Here is a 17,760-nt window from a genome sequence, read left to right on the forward strand (position 1 = left end):
AGGACTGATTTGCTTTAATAAGCTGATTCTCCGTCGGTTCCTCATATAAGAACAAGCACAGTCAGCCATCACGTTTGCATCATGTTCTTTGCTCAATAGAAGCAATCTTTCATTGGTCTGCAAACAACTGTTATAAATCACTAGGTGTATAGAGTCACGAGTTCGGATCCCATTGTTCACCTTCTTTTATATTCTCCTCACTACTGGAGAAGTTATATTGATTTCCAGCCAATGTATGACGTTTCGTAATCTTATAAAGCGACATTGCATTTGTCTTGTTGATGTGGAGTACGTGGTAACTGGTAGTACAGCTGAAGTTCACAGATCGAGAGGTCACTAAAGAATATTTTTGATCAAGGCGGGTATAAATAGTGCCCTTTAGTTATTTATGTCGATATCTATAATTGTGTGTGGTGAAGGTGCCATATGTTAAGGTACGGTATGGTCTGAGGTGTCTCCAGCCGATGTCTGGAGCTAAAGTTCAGGGAGCTTCCTAAGATCCTCTACATTATAAGCCAATTGAAAATGAAAACCTACAACCTGTTTTCCAGTCATTGACCGGGTCAGGGATGTAATGAATGAAGCAGATACAGGCTATTAGTACGATGGGGTCGCCACTTCCAAAGTGATTTATTAATGACTGATAGATGCTATGAAATGAGAATGCAGAGTGTTGCTGGAATGAAAAATGACAGGGAAAACCGGAGTACCTGGAGAAAAACCTGTCCCGTCTCCGCTTTGTCCAGCACAAATCTCACATGGAGTGACCGGGATTTGAACCACGGTATCCAGCTGTGAGAGGCCGACGCGCTGCCGTCTGAGCCACGGAGGATCTTATAAGCCAATTATCCTCTCAAATTATTCTCCCAACTGTCTTGAACAATGCCGACAAGAGTCACGAGCTTTATATACCGCTAAATAAAGGTATATCGAGATCAAGGTAAGTAATCTCTTAAAAATTAGTGTGAAGGGGTTAACCACCATCTTGGCCTACGAGAACTTGGCTATGGACGTGGACATCTAAATAATTTTCGATTTGGACCGTTAGACTGTCACGGAGTCTAAGATAGCACATGCCTAGAATTGGACATGTGGTGAATGTAGCCTATTTCGTGTCCAACTTGAACATTTACCGTCTTTGTAAACAGGAAACCGTTTCCATGATCGGAGGGATGAGAACTCGAATCTGTTGACCGCATACCCAGAACTGTGCTGTAGCGTGAACCGAGCATATGGCCGTTGGATGGCTGATCCTACTGACGAATAATTTGTAAGAAATAATTCGATATCTCGTACCGTTATAATTTTATGAGCTGCTGAAATTACGTATAATTTTACAATGTTTATTCCACCTACTCAATACTGTACAATAATTGCAATGTCTATAATAAATACGTTACAATATGTTAACAAGGGACTAGTTTCGACCCTATGTGGGTCATCATCAGCCTAAATAAGACATACTTTTGATTTGCCGATGTCCTAAAACAAAATTACATTGTGGAAATAAAAATTGAGAGAGTGAACTATGTATGTGGTGCGGAAATATACATATCAAATAGTGGAGTGGATGAAATGTTGATAGATAAAATTATGTTGTACTGATCAATGACAAATACAATTTCAGGTTTATATATGTTGCAGTTAGACTGTAAGAACGATTTTCTACAATGATGATTAATATATTGCCCTATTTTTAGTGAATACTCTAAAATTGCAAATTAAAAGTATAAGATGCCGGTCTGAATACAAAGTCCAGATGCTTCTATTGAGTTCTATATTTCAAGTGCATCTTCAGGTAGAAAATTGAACGTTGAACATTGGCGCAGAGGGTGATACAGAAATTAAATGTAGGCAAAATGCTGAAATTAGCCAATTAGATTACTTCGCGGGTGAATTCAAATGTGCTTTGCAAGTCGGTGTTGCTAAATCTGTACGTGGCTTAAAACTGACTGAGGGCACTAATCGAAGGCGGCTTGCGTTGTGACGTGAGTCCAAGGCCACTGCACGCACGGCTGCTTAGCGAATATTTCTGTAAATGACCGATTACCTAGCAGCCACCGATGGCGATAAATTAGCATGAAACGCAAACATACCGTGGGTTTCAGCCGGTGTCACCTTTACGTACTTGCTATGGCGTGGTTCAGTCAGCTTAGAGGCCTATGTTCAAATCTCCCCCACCGAGAACTTTTTTTTTTTTTCGATTGGTGCTCTCAAGCCGTTCCTAAGGCGCGTGCAGATTTACCTCCCTCTCCAAACACCCACCATGCCAAGCAGACAGCTTATCATGCACTAACCCTCCCCTATAAACAACAACCCGCCAAGGAAAGCAAGTCCTCACCCATACAAGCCCTCATCAGCACGCTTTCTGCCAACTCTTGCTCCCTTCACATCCCAACCTACCTCGTCCGAAGCACTGTAACAATTACAAAAGCGTCATGAAAGTTAAGCAACATCGGGCGCGGTCACCAACTGGATGGGTGACCCTCCACCTGACACTGCTCCACTCACCGCCTCAAACATCCTTAGACTCACAGAGAAGATTCAAGGTCATCTCCGCTTAGTCGCCCTGAAAATGGCGCAGGTCATATTCTGACCAGATATGATCAACTACAACAACCGGCCACAAAACAATGAAGCTCAGGAATGAAGAACCTCCGGAAATAGCGCTCAAAGCCTAATAGAGGCTGATAGGCTAAAATACTCACGGTGAAGGCCCCGCCTGAACCAACGAGACGGCCCTGACCCCACCTAGCAAAGCCCATTTGAATTTACCCGCGAAGCGATCTGATTGGCTAACTTTAGCAGCTGAAAATATGACTACGGCGCAAAATATAGAATTTTATTTTAAATTATATATCAGTATGACCAACCCTATAACGCTCATATACCCGGTTCACGTTGTTTCCGAGCACACTGTGTACTGTACAGTCTACGAACCTTGAATTAACCTATCGGGTGCATGTGTGCGATAAAATATCCAGGAGAAGGACAGCCAGCGTCTAGCAGTTCTATGCAGAGAAGTTTCCCGGAAGACGCCTGCTGTGTTTCCTGCTTCCACAGCAATCTGATTGTTTTTCCGGTCATTTTGCCAATTGAATTGTGATCAACATGCTGTCTTTTGCCATTTCCTAATAGTTATGAAGGAGTTTGAAACCCCTCTGTATTGTTAGGAGGAACAGAAACCAGCCTCTAGAGCAGAGCTTTTCAAAGTGCTTGTCACGGAGCCCAGGGTGACGTGTTGCAATAACAAGGGATCCGCTAAGTTGTCGTAAAATATGCGTCGAAATTAACAGTACACTCCCTTCACTATTGTAGTATTAATAATAAACTGATCTAACTGCATGCACTAATTTTCTACAAATATACAGGCCTACAAAACACCGTAATTTTAATTAACAACACTAAAGGATTCTCTGTGCATCCTAAATGACACGTCATTTTATATTTCCTTTTATCCCTTAAAGCTGCAATTTTGTCTGTAGCCGTCCGAAGATTCACTGTGACCTTGTAGAACAGCATTTACCTTGTTCAGGATTTCAAACATGTCCACGTTCTTCGCCTTTATTCGATCTGCAAATTCCGCTAATTCCGTTTCATCCTCTTACTCAGATAATTACAACATAGCATCTTGAGTTCACGCACACGTCTAAGCAGTCGCCCTGTGGATAGGTACCGTACTTCGGTACCTACTCGTCTCCGGAAACCGTAAACGTAGTTAGCGGGACGTAAAAACAATAACGTTACTATTAGAATATATTTTCCGGTTAATCCGAAAATGTCTTAATCCAAACAGACTCCGGTCCCAATTAGTTCGGATTAATGAGACTCTACTGTACAGCAGTCTGCAAGAGACATTGTATGGAACAAAGATGTGCCAATGAAGTGCAAGGTTTTACACTCGTCCTATTATAAACCTATACTGACCTATGCTTCAGCAGCCTGGACGTCGACTAAGCGAAACCAACGTAAGATACAAGCATCTGAAATGAGGTTCTTGAGGAGCATTCAGGGAAAAACAAGACGAGATGGAATACGAAATGAGGAAATAAAGAGAAGCGTGGGAGTGTGTAAACTTCAAGAACAGATTGATATAGCAAAGCTAAAATGATTTGAACACACGATGAAAATGCCAGGAGAGGGAATACCAAAGAGAACTTTCATGGATACAGGAGACTGGAAAGAGGCCTAGAGGACGTCCTAGAATGAGATGGAGGAGCTCCGTTATGGACTGTATTGCAAACAGAGGAGTCGGTAGCATTGACGTACTAGAAGAGGAATGGTTGAAAGATCAAGTAAGGTGGAGAGCTTTGGTACACTACCCTACCCAGAGAGAATCTGGAAAAGAGAATGAAGAAGAAGAAGAAGAAGAAGAAGAAGAAGAAGAAGAAGAAGAAGAAGAAGAAGAAGAAGAAGGTCCATTCTCCTCTACAACCACTGCCCTGCTGCCTAAGTTATAGGAGATTTTCGAATCGACGTGAAGAAGCGTCTGGTATGCTTTCCAGCTCATCCGTTGCGGCTTCTCGATACAGTAACTACAACGACCTTATGGCGCTTTCTTTTCAGCGTTTCGTTTCAGGTGGAAAATAACGGATAAACCACTTGATGACTTATCATGAGAATGTGGAATGTGTGTGACTTTTTTTTTCTTATCTACAGTGCAATGTGTAGTCGTGCATCATCATGCAAGAAGAGCCGTATTCAGTTACGCAGAGGTCAGAGCTGTCAGCCATGTCCAGTGCCATGTATTTATAGATTATGGAAATCATAGCCCCTAGCTGAATACACTCCAATGAGAGAATTGTGACGTTAATTGTTATGAAATATAAACACAATCCTAGTTTATATGAGAAAGTTGTAATTCGCTCCTTGACCAGTTAGTCATCCCGCAAACTATGAATCAACGCCAAGGAATTCAACTGTAATATTTCAGTGTGTATGTGTGTGTGTAATAAATATCATGACATCATTGATTCATACATCCATCTAGAGAGTACTGACTCTTATTTTTAATCCCGGAGGTGGTCACATATAACCCTTTCATCTTTGCCATGAAGAAAACACTGTTGTGTGTTTAAAAAGCAAAATGTGTGTCAACATTAGCGTATGAAAGTGAATTATGTCCATTAGCATTTTATTTTTCAATTAACTCTTAGCAATTATCTGTTTGAGGCAGCGGTTAGGGAAAACTAAAATAAGTGGTTAGGAAGTTACAATGAAATAAACATTTCCAGCATATCATCAGCAAACATAACCTTCGTAGTTGAGATACATAGAGTAGCTCGGGCAGAGAGTAGGAAAGAGCAAATTGGCAAGATACTGTAAAAAAGAATACCTGCAGGGAAAGCACTTAACTTAAACCATACTAACATTCTGATGAGTGGCTGTGTAAAATGCGAAACGTTTTGTAAAATCGTTATTTCTGACAGTGGAGAAGTACTGACCATATCAGTAAGTGATGAGAGAAATTATTCCTGTGGAATGTCGTTGTTCAATACGAAGTGTTGTGGGGTTTGAACACATCCGAAATATGTAAAAATGCAAGGATTCTCGTATTTCATGGTTCGAATGAAGGCTACGCTAACGCCTGACTGCCATATTGCATGTGACATTCTTATTTCTTTTGACACTCTCATAGATGATAATAGCATTTCAAATTTCAGGTCTCAAATTCATACCCACCTGTGTGAAGGGACAATAAAACCACACAATATCTATAATTAATCATAGAATCTAAGGACACAGGATTCCTGGGCGTGCCAGTTGAAAGTTGAAAATATAACCACAACATCAACCGTTGAATCTACCCTTCCTACCTCCGTTTACATAACCACTGTAGAACTCGTTGGTGGCAAATAAACCTCAAGGGGACACTTTCTGATTGTTCGGTGAACGCATTTTATGTTGGCAGCCTTGGTCACGGTATAATATCGCACTTCCTGCTTGCAACGTGCAGGTTAGATAAGAAATACGTAAATATTGCGCCACTGTCGCAGGTCATAACACACACGCCCAAGATAAGCACACGCGTTGAAGTGACTGACTTCTCACGTATGTGGTAGACAAACAGCGCCCATATCCACTGTGCCATAATATGGGACTAAAGGATCAAATATTTACCACCATCCTCGCTCTGTTTTAATATCGCCTTTGTGTACTTGAATCTTTCTTTGGATCCTGTGTTATTATTTATTCATAACGCATCGTAGTGATGACCTCTATTATTGAACATTGAACTGCAAGAAAATATTTTGTTAACAATGCAGTAATACCCTAAATACTCCAGAATCTTATTCACAACATTTGCAACATATATACATAAATTAGGAATCATTTCCTAAGTTCACAGGTTTGTTGCCGGGTGAGGCAATCAGTTACTGAGGGGTGGTCAGAAATCTAGGCACAATATCGAGGGCTTAGTATGGAACTAAACGTAAATACACATTTTTAAATGTTTACACTAGTCTAATTAAAATTCGTTTTTCTACTTGGTGACAAAAGATTATGAGTCAAGTCAGCCGGGCAGCTTCGATCTTGCCTCATTCCGGTAGTAGCGTATTTGAATGTGCTCAAATATGTGAGCCGCGTGTCGGTAGATTTACTGGCACGTAACATAACACCTGCGGGACAAAATTCCGCCACCTGAGTATCTCCGAAAACCGTAAAAGTATTTAGTGGGACATAAAAAAATCAATAGACTAACATTAAATTATAACTGAGTCATGTGAGATAACAATAATGATAATAATTAATCGCCGGTTAAGAATTTTCTTATGAAAAAAACTTTGACGTGAAATTGCATCGAAATTCCAGCTCCTCTTGTTGCATTTCTTATCATACCAAGATATAATCAAAGTTTACATCTTCGTAAGCGAATTCATTGGCTATCAGTATTTCTCTTGGGAAGGCGCTAATTAATATCTCATGTTACCAACACAACCAAAAAAAAAAAAAGCAGCAGCCAAACCTACCATTAAGAACACCAGAAGTGGCAACAATCGAAAACAATAACACAGCTAAAGCACAAGCACCGTGGTCCTCAGGCGGCCCAAACGAACTCAATAATAATAATAATAATAATAATAATAATAATAATAATAATAATAATAATAATAACTTCATGTCCTTTCGAGATTATAAGAGAAGTCGGAAAGTCAGAATTCGTCCCACTGGAATTCTTTAACTTGCCGAAACTGTCGCTTTCAAACGCTTTCAAATGGCTCTGACTTTATTCGGTATGATGAGGACAACGTCTAACAGATTGAACCACTGAGGTTCGTAACATACGCTTCTTTTCTGCTTAGAAATTGAGCTGTCTTGCGTAGTAACACGTGTTATTTTATATCTGCAGTGACCCGAATGCATAACTATCGTGGTAAGGCGAACCTCGTCTGCTTTGCGGTTCATACTTCGATGGATTACCGTGTCTTGTTTGGTGGCGAACAGCAATATTATTGACCACCATATTAAACTTTCGATTCTAAAATCAGTCTTCGACAAGACAGTGAGAATTAGTTCTTTCATATGTAGGTGCAAAACAAAGCCATGCTATTTCAGGCCTTGTAGGTCCCTGAAATAGTGGAAGATAAAGGCATCAACCGTCCCTAACCTCGGTACTCTATGCTCGTCTGCTTTTCCACGTACAAATTGATCTACTACTCATAACTGGTGCAGGTTGAGTGAACACCTGAGTGAAAATCTCGTTTCTGTACTGTGTGATTTTCTGCCGCTGTGGTTTAAAAGAAGAGTTTCGACCTCTGAATATCAAAATCGCGGGTAAATGTAAACTCGTGTCCTCATCCCGAGGTGGTGCAGCTCTTTTCAGGCACACCCCCAATGGAGGTGAGCTGCATGTACCATTTTAACCACATACCAGCCCTCCTGCCATTCTTAAATTTCTGGCAGTACCGGGAATCGAACTCGGGTCCCCGAGGGCGGCAGCGAATAATACTAACCGTTACGCTGCGGAGGCGGACAAAATCGCGGGTTTAAAACCTGTCATAGATAGTTGGATTTTTCAAGGGTGGTAAAAAGTTAATTCCACCTCTCCATTTCGTACGATGTCGACTTGCAAAAATTTTCTAATGACACATTTGGTGGTTACCCAGCAAAGATTAACATTAAAACTCAGTCATAGATCGCCAAGAGAGATCTGGTTTACTCTACCACCCCGCAGAGTAAAAAAATTACTTTCAGACAGCCTAAATTGCATTGGATCAAAATGCCTTAATACAGTGAGGCCATACAATTATTATTATTATTATTATTATTATTATTATTATTATTATTATTATTATTATTATTATTATTATTGAAGGGGAATAGAAGTTTTGTCCTTACAGGTGACCCAAGTACGCTCCTACCACCTAAGAGCAAAAATAGCTTACATTTTAAAAACAATCTGCATTAAGGACATCGCACGACGTTGCGGGTAGTCCAACCAATTGTCCTCCCTTCTAATTACCGCTTATCACAGAGATGGACATGCAGGGCAAGATGCTCATTTGTATGTGCATTTTGCAACTGCCGTTAAGTTAACCTTGTGCTAAGATCTGTTATGACGACAAAATGTGGTCGGGGCACGATCCCGCTTCGTCATGCTAACGTCGAGGTCAACATACCTGTGTGAGGCGTCATATCTACTTAGCAAAATGCTCCCACATTAAAGTAGAAGCAGATCTGTGAACATGTGCAATTATTTATCTTTGCATAATAATTGCCTAATAATGTTCCAGGGACCTGTACAAACTCGACCACCTCTCTCTCTCTCTCTTTGTATAGCATCACGTATCTCCGACGCCTTTTACATCCACTAGTTCAAAACTACATCAGTGTGTACTCACCTAACATCCTTCTTCCTGGAGGAGCACACTTGCTGTCTGTCTACACAGAGTTTATAACGGATCCTAAATTGAAGTTTTTCAACCATGGACTGGAAAAATCATCTTTAAAATATCACATTAATTAATTATGTGTCCGCCTCTGTGGTGTAGTGGTTAGCGTGATTAGCTGCCACCCCCGGAGGTCCGGGTTCGATTCCCGGCTCTGCCACGAAAATTTGAAAAGTGGTACGAGGGCTGTAACGGGGTCCACTCAGCCTCGGGAGGTCAACTGAGTAGAGGTGGGTTCGATTCCCACCTCAGCCATCCTCGAAGTGGTTTTCCGTGGTTTCCCACTTCTCCTCCAGGCGAATGCCGGGATGGTACCTAACTTAAGGCCACGGCCGCTTCCTTCCCTCTTCCTTGTCTATCCCTTCCAATCTTCCCATCCCTCCACAAGGCCCCTGTTCAGCATAGCAGGTGAGGCAGCCTGGGCGAGGTACTGGTCATACTCCCCAGTTGTATCCCCCGACCAAGAGTCTGAAGCTCCAGGACACTGCCCTTGAGGCGGTAGAGGTGGGATCCCTCGCCGAGTCCGAGGGAAAAGCCGAACCTGGAGGGTAAACAGATGATGATGATGATGAATTAATTATGTGCAAGTCTCTTAACATGAGAAGAATTTGTTATAATTATGTTGTAAAAAGTAAGGCAAAGCAAAGCAAAGTCATCTCCGTACAGGCCATGAAGGCCCTTAGATTGGTGGAAGGTAACCTCTGCACTTGATGGGGTAGGGAGGTTAGCTCTACGCCCAGCCGCCTTTCCCCCAGGAATTAACCTGGTACTCATTTTTGCTGTAGACTGAGTGAACCTCAGGGCCATGTGCACCTCCGAAAGTGGAAAACTCGTTTCTTAAATTTTACGACTTCCTGACGGGGATTCGAACCCACGTCCTTGCGGTTGTGTGTTACGTTATTTCAAACCTACAGAATAAGTAATTCTGTAATTGTACCATTACAAGTGTATGACAATAGAAATAAATTTTCAGTTTAATTTATTATATGATATTAATTTTGTGTAAGTTTAGTTAGCCAAATTTGTATACCTGTAGACTCTGTGCTATTTTCTTCAGTCTCTGCGTATATTATCAATACATTCAAGTGAAATCGGTTAAATTGAATTTAGTTCTCTCTCGGTCTGTCAGTCAACACTGATCTTCATTTAGAGCTGCCGCCCAGGAGCCAGATTACCCTATCTGTTGTTTACCTAGTGTTCCCTTGTATGATTTAAAAGAACTTGAAAATTTATCAAACATCTCTCTTTGTAAACTACTCCAATCCCTAATTCCTCTTCCTATAAAGATTTGTCCCAGTTTGGCCATTCTAATTCGAACTTAATCGTAATATAATGATCTTAATGAACAATGTTTTGTCTGTCCTCACAAACTCTCTCAACGGAAGTATTCTGTCACTTGTGCCTTGTATTGTACTTATAACTAACCACAACCCGTTGTGATTTATTTTCTGATTATTTAATTGACATTGGTGCTAGTAGAAGAGAGGAATGGCCAATAAGTCAACAAATGAGAATGCCAGCGTGCACAAGCAGAAGGAGTTTAGAGCACAAAAATTATAATAATGGAAATGTAGAGAAAAAGATAGAAATAAGACAAACTTGCTGTTTACGTGACTATGGATGTCGTGATCACAACCATGGGGCTTTCAGTCATACAAGATTACAGTGCATACAACATTTTATTTATTAAATCAACTTAAATTGGTTGGGATTAGAAACGCGGCCACGTTGGTGAGAAATCCTTTACGTCACTCGGCTGTCAAGTCCCTCGATAATAAGGCATCCTGGGTCTTGAAATATACTTATATCCCAGCATTTTTTCGCAGTGGATGTGTAAAATACTGGGGTACTGTTACATATATAACCTGTTAAAAGTTTCAGAAACCCAGATCAAAGCACTTAATATGGGTGGGTAATGCCGGACATGCGATTCAACGCTCACTCTTGGAGTATGAGTAATATCTCCGGTATTTATGCTTTCGTGATAAATTTTGTCGAGTATATTTGCCCATACTGTCTTTCTTTTGTGTTATCTAATTGGGTTCACTTTGCTGCACCGTAAAGAACACCCATTACCGTAACAGGCTGGTCTTTATTGTGTGCTTTAACGACTTCGGACGTTCTTAATATTAGACACAGACTCTCTCTGTCACATGGAGTGATAATATATTATCCCTCCTTATAGCCTATGCTGAACGTGTAAACAGGTCTATAGAATTTGTGACAATGGTAAATCATTTACAAGTGCTGAATATGATTGCTAATGATGAAGTGTGTACGCTAATCACTGTCAGCTATGACCTATCATTAAATTAACGAGTCCATCTTTCTTACAACCGCAAATTAATTTGTAGAGCCCTGTTAAAAATGTTGTATAGTTGCAGGTCTACACACCACGGATGCGAGGATTACGTGGGAAAGTGGTATGTTTCTCCAAAATGTAGAATTCGGATGGGCATTCGCTGTCCTGTATTAGTCTAGAGTGAGCGATTCTACACCACCATTCAAATAGTACCTTACGTTCGCATCTCTGACCAACAGTTGATAACAACCGAACAGGAGTAATAATAATAATAATAATAATAATAATAATAATAATAATAATAATAATAATAATAATAATAATAATAATAATAATAATAATAATAATAATAATAATGATAATAATAGTTTTGAGTCCTGTTGATTATTGGTTATTCAACTGTTGTTCGAGAGAATGAATAAGCAGTGAGAAATTATATGTAGGCGTACATCTATATTATTATGTATTTTGTAAATATTGTAAGTTTAAAGCAATGTTGGGCTTGCCCTTTTCCACTAGACCAATACTGTACTGACTATAAATATTACTATATGTATAGTATCTGTGGAATTCTGTAGGATTATTTTAAGCCGTAGGCGTAACACATCACGTCGTTGTTGATACAGTACGGATCTGCGTAAGTAGTAAAAGAGTGCTCAGTTCACCCAGGTGAACGTGGTTCGATTATCTGTCAGGAAGTTGAGACATTTAGAATCGAGACTTACACTTTTGGAGAGAGCACTCTGGTCCACTCACCATACAACATAAGTGAGTAGCCCTTATTTCCTTATTCCAGGGATCCAAGTGGTCGAATATAGAGCGAACCCCTCTATCTGAGTGGTAGGATTATGGATAGTCCTTATAAACCATTCCTCAAAGGGCCTTCAGTGGCCTGTACAGAAATGGCTTTGTTTGTACAATATGTATATCACTTCCCATTACACATTACAAGGTCAAAAAGCAGCTTTGTCGCATAAGAAACTGTAATTTAGTAATCATATATGTCATTCTATAGTCCTACCTTTCCCGTGCTGAAACTTGTCTATCGCGCAATAATGGCACACAGTTATGCGGAATTTCAATCAACAGATTTATTACAAATTTCAGGGAAATGTTTGTTCTGCTGTAAATGGCGTGATACGCATGACTTACCAGGTCACTACAGTTGCATTTCTCGCAGCTGGATACTTGGAATGTCAACATACGATTTTATCTACTTCACTTGTAATTCCTTTTCACAGGCTGTGGGAGATAAATCTTGAATCTCATACTTCTAAGCTGACTGCTTGTTTCACATTTAACGCGTTTTACCTCAATATTATGCGAGTGACAGGTGAGAACAGATGGTATTCGATTTCGCCGATCATGTATCTATTTATTTTCCGTAGAGTTCGAAAATTACGACGCGTTGCAGAAATTCTTGAATTCGAAAAATATTTATTTAGACAATCGTTTGTATATGCGCACCTTTATGAATAATACAGCAGAGGCAAGTACACAGTAATGATTTGTAATAATTTATACGAGCTCGTGAGGGTATTCATTACTTTCATACTTTAAGCACAGGAATACTTTCATGCTGTTCTCTTCTTATCTCGATCCTCCTAGAGATTTTTTGACTAATAAAAGTTTATTTGTTCATTTCTTTTCTATTTGATAGACTCAGACTGTTTCAAAATTGAATGAGTTTATAGGATCGAAGATAAGTCCAAGAAAGAAACTTCTAAGTCATTATCCAACTAGGAATGGACATTTCCTCAATCGTAAGTCCAAGAAACAGAGTTACCGGTGGGTTTTTCTATGGACTGTAATGAAAATGATCAATGTGGTAGGAAGGGTTGCCCTTTGTGGTCTTATTAGCCCTCGTCATTGTAGAAACTTCATGAGGGTGAGCAAAAAGTCTGCATATTTGTGTCCGGCAGGCGCTTAACAGTAGCTGAAGCCTTCAAGAACTACGTATGATAACTATACTCCTTATCGTTTACTGATTCATTCGTGGACATGGAGGTCTATTGAGCTAGTGCTGTTGGTGGAAAATCACGCTAGAGCATGTACTTATATGATCTACCATAGTTTCAGTTTAGTCATAAGTGCTCAATGCATTGTAAACCATTCATTCTATCCTGGTTCGATATATGCCTACTTCATAAGTAGCATTACTAGCATCGCTCCTGCCTCAGTCACTTTCACGTTGTCAAAGTCAAGGACGAGACGGTGACAGGCCAATGAAATTATGACAGCCTATACCAGAAGACAAGAGTGCGCTGTAAACACTAGATCTCGTCAGCAGATTTCCACGTCACAAATCGGTAATCAAAAATTAACGTGTGCCCAACATATTCAAGCATGATGGTGAAAGCGGTATTGATTAGCGAAACTCAACTAGAGGAAAGGAGAGAATAATGGGATCATAACATTCTGTAACACTAAGGACATGTTCATTTGTTTTTTGAGGGAAGTTTGTGACGGTCAAGACGTGAATATGGCAAATAATAATAATAATAATAATAATAATAATAATAATAATAATAATAATAATAATAATAATAATAATAATAATAATAATAATAATAATACGCTTCTATCACATTTCTTCATAATTTGGTCATATATACAGTATGTACTTGAAAGGGCATATTTTTTCTCAATTTTTAAGATAATAAACATCTGAGTTCTAGCAATGACATTTTGTCTAACCTCCTCCAATTAGGTAACTAATATCTTGTTGCTTCTTGTATTACTCTCGCTGTAATTAGTAGACTGCGCATTAAACGAATCGCATAATAGGGACTAATAACTTGAGTGTCATTACATTAGTCATCTTTGTAATCGTGAAATAAAAACTTCGGAAACCGTAAAATACGTTGATGCTGATGTTCACTTTCTTTGTAATTGCCAATCCGGACGGTAACACTTAATGTGTAAGTTTTTATAAAAACCACAGCACTTAAATGTAATAAAATTAAACCCCGTAACACATTATGAGAGTTCGACCAAAAATAAAGTAACAAGAATTCTGTTTTGGGGTCTATTAGAAAACAAGTTCTATTAATTACTAACACGGGATATATCTTTTCAAGCCATGCATACATATGACTACAAATATGATATTAAGGGCACTCTTCCCTGCAATTATTTGTAATATTCCAATTTAGAGTGGTATAATTAGCTTGTACGATGGTCGTGCCCGTACTGTTCGTGACTTTGGGTTCAAGGCTTCATTCAAGACGCGATTTTAAAAAGCTAGTGGCTCGACTCAACAGCGTTGTGTCATACTGTACTTTATGTCTGTCTGTCTGTCTGTCTGTCTGTCTGTCTGTCTGTCTGTCTGTCTGTCTGTCTGTCTGTCTGTCTGTCTGTCTGTCTGTCTGTCTGTCTGTCTGTCTGTCTGTCTGTCTGTCTGTCTGTCTGTCTGGTTCAGTCTGACGTCGGTTACATTTGAGGATGTTTATATGTGACAAATCTGTGTCATCGTCTTCTGGCATGTAATGTGAGCTACAGAACTGCGACATTCCGGCGCATCTTTAATTTACAGCAAGTGAAGAAACGTTAAAACAATATTGTTTTTATTACCATTTTAATCTCACAAGTTTTCAGGTTTTCCGCCAAGGCGATGGTCGGAAGGGAAAGGGCTGGACTACGTAGGTAGTAGCAGTATCCCGAACAGCCTGGAGTGAAAATGCAAAACCACACAAGGCCCTCTTCAAAACTGTCAGTGATGGGGTTCAAAGTACTCATCTTCCGAATGCAAACTCACACAGCTGCACGACCTGTACCGTTCATCCGACTCCTAAACAATCATCATCATCATTTTATTATTATTATTATTATTATTATTATTATTATTATTATACCGGGCGAGATGGCCGTGCAGTTAGGACCGCGCAGGTGTGAGTTCGCAGCCGGGAGATAGTGGGTTCGAGCCCCACTGTCGGCAGCCCTGAAGATGGTTTTCCGTGGTTTCCTATTTTCACACCAGGCAAATGCTGGGTCTGTAACTTAATAAAGGCCACGGCCGCTTCCTTCCCACTCCTAGGCCTTTCCTGTTCCATCGTCGCCATAAGACCTACCTGTGTCGGTGCGACGTAATGCAACTAGCAAAAAAAAAAAAAAAATATATATATATATTATTCAATTTTCGGACCTGATAAGCTTATTGGTTCACTTGTTGGGTTTCACCCGGAAGGTTGAGGATCCGCAACTTCGGTCGATCCTGGGTTGAAATTTTCATCTCGAAAACCATGTGGCGTCAGGCCTTAAATCCCGGGCAAGACCAAAACGCGCCTCAATGGTTCCAGCGACTCTTTAAATACCTGGGACAAGCCGATGAAAATTATGCATCTTCATTATCAATTACTGCAATATAAAGACGTTATTAGAATATCATTTTAATGCAATTATTTCAGCTCTTTTACATCACGAAATCAAGAAGCGCGACTTTGAATTGTGAGTAAAATATCTACCCTTGTATATTAGATGTCACGAGCGGAAAATTAAGTACTTAAGAAGTTACAGGTTCGAACCCTGACCACACCTGGAAATTGAGAATCGTGACTTTAACAGATGGAAAACCACATGCATCCAGTAACAGAAATGAATATCGCGTTCCTTTCTGGGTGCAGAGATGACTGGGGATATATCTAATGATCCAGCAAGATATAGCAGAGATCTTGGATGCAGGAGGTCAAAAGGAATGTATAGCGATCGACCTGTCTAAGGCATTTGATAGGGTGGATCATGGGAGACTATTGACAAAAATTAGTGCAATTGGACTAGACAAATGAATGACTGAATGGGTTACTATATTTATAGAAAATAGATCTCAGAGAATTAGAGAATGCGAAGATTTATCTGACCCTGTAGTAATTAAGAGGGGAATTCCTCAAGGTAGTTTAGTTGGACATTTATGTTTTCTTATATATATATATATATATATATATATATATATGTGTCTGTGTGTGTGTGTGTGTGTGTGTGTGATATGAGTAAAGAAGTGGAATCAGAGATAAGGCTTTTTGCGGATGACGTTACTCTGTGTAGAGTAACAAATAAGTTACAAGATTGTGAGCAACTGCAAAATGACCTCGATAATGTGAGATCGACGTCAGGCAATGGTATAATACACGGGGTTAAAAGTCAGGTTGTGAGTTTAACAATAAAAAAAGTCTTCTCAGTTTTATTTACTGCGTTGATTGGGTGAAAGTTCCTCATGGGGATCACTGTAAGGACCTAGGTGATAATATCAGGAAAGATTTTCATTGGGTTAATCACATAAATGGGATTGTAAATAAACGATACAGATCTCTGCACATGGTTATGAGGGTGTTTAGGGGTTGTAGTAAGGATGTAAAGAAGAGGGCACACAAGTCTCTGGTAGGACCCCAAATAGAGTATGGTCCCAGTGCATGGGACCCTCACCAGGATTACATGATTCAAGCACTGGAAAAAATCCAAAGAAAAGCAGCTCGATTTGTTCTGGGGCGATTTCCAATAAAAAAAAGTAGCGTTACAAAATTGGTGCAAAGTTTGGGTATGGTGTGTTATGGTATGGTGGTATGTTCCGAGCTGTCAGTGGAGAGATGTTGTGGAATGACATTAGTAGATGAATACGTTTGAGTGGTGTCTTTAAAAGTAGGAAAGATCATAATATTTGAAGACAAAGTTGAAATTCAAGATTACAAATTCGGGCAGATATTCGTTTATAGGAGGGGGAGTTAGGGATTGGAATAATTTACCAAGGGAGGTGTTCAATAAATTCCCAATTTCCTTGAGGTCATTTAAGAAAAGGCTAAGAAAACAACAGATAGAGAATCTGCCGCCTGAGGGACTACCCTAAATGCAGATCAGTAACTCAGTGATTGATTGATAACGATTCCAGTTAGTGTCGAGCTTGCTGATGGTAGAAGTCTTGCCGTTCCACACTTCCAGGTGCTATCATGGCTTTGCTTGCTTTCTCGCTTGCTTGCTTCCTTGCTTGCTTGATTTCTGAAGATCCTGACGTTTCCTCTTATATATAGAGCACACTTTACGAAAACCCATGAAACATTTTGGAGTATATTTAGTGAATATGGATGTTTAAGCTCGAATTCGGATGCATACATCCGTATACATTTTTTCGTTAAAATAGTATTCCTAAGTTTCTACAAATAAAGAATTACTATTACCATTGCACTATGTTTATTCTAAAATAAGGAAGATATTTTTAAACCGCTGCTCTTAATTTTATCACGGAAAATATTTCTCTGTTTAAAATGTTCTACGAGACTGGTGATTGCATTGGCTCTGCCTTTGTTTGGGAATAAACTCGTTGGTATTCACGATGAACATTTACGTACACAGCGCTGAAGTTATGTTCCTCACTATCGTACTCTAACATAAACAAATTCGTTTGTTATACGAAAGGAAATATTGAATTCACTGCAGCGATAGTCCTAAATTGTATGCAACTTGTTAAGCATCTTTGTTTACAGCGTTGCATATACTTCCCCTGTTACGGAAACGGGAGGAAATGCATTACAAAGGTGCCGCCCAGCATTAACTTCTCTCTCATTACTTTACAGTCGAGTG

At 39.7% G+C, this 17,760-nt stretch overlaps 1 protein-coding gene across 1 annotated transcript in view; it reads left to right on the forward strand.

Annotated features, from left to right (window-relative positions):
• The first annotated feature begins 4,350 nt into the window (after window positions 1–4,350).
• The window catches only part of Samuel (SAM-motif ubiquitously expressed punctatedly localized protein), a 521,445-nt gene continuing 508,035 nt past the window's right edge, over window positions 4,351–17,760 (forward strand). The window contains exon 1 of the mRNA XM_068225738.1: window positions 4,351–4,492. Within this exon, the coding sequence (XP_068081839.1) occupies window positions 4,351–4,492 (142 nt within the window). The remainder of the gene's footprint in view (window positions 4,493–17,760) is intronic.

This window comes from Anabrus simplex, chromosome 1 (assembly GCF_040414725.1).
Source record: "Anabrus simplex isolate iqAnaSimp1 chromosome 1, ASM4041472v1, whole genome shotgun sequence".
Classification (NCBI taxonomy): domain Eukaryota; kingdom Metazoa; phylum Arthropoda; class Insecta; order Orthoptera; family Tettigoniidae; genus Anabrus; species Anabrus simplex.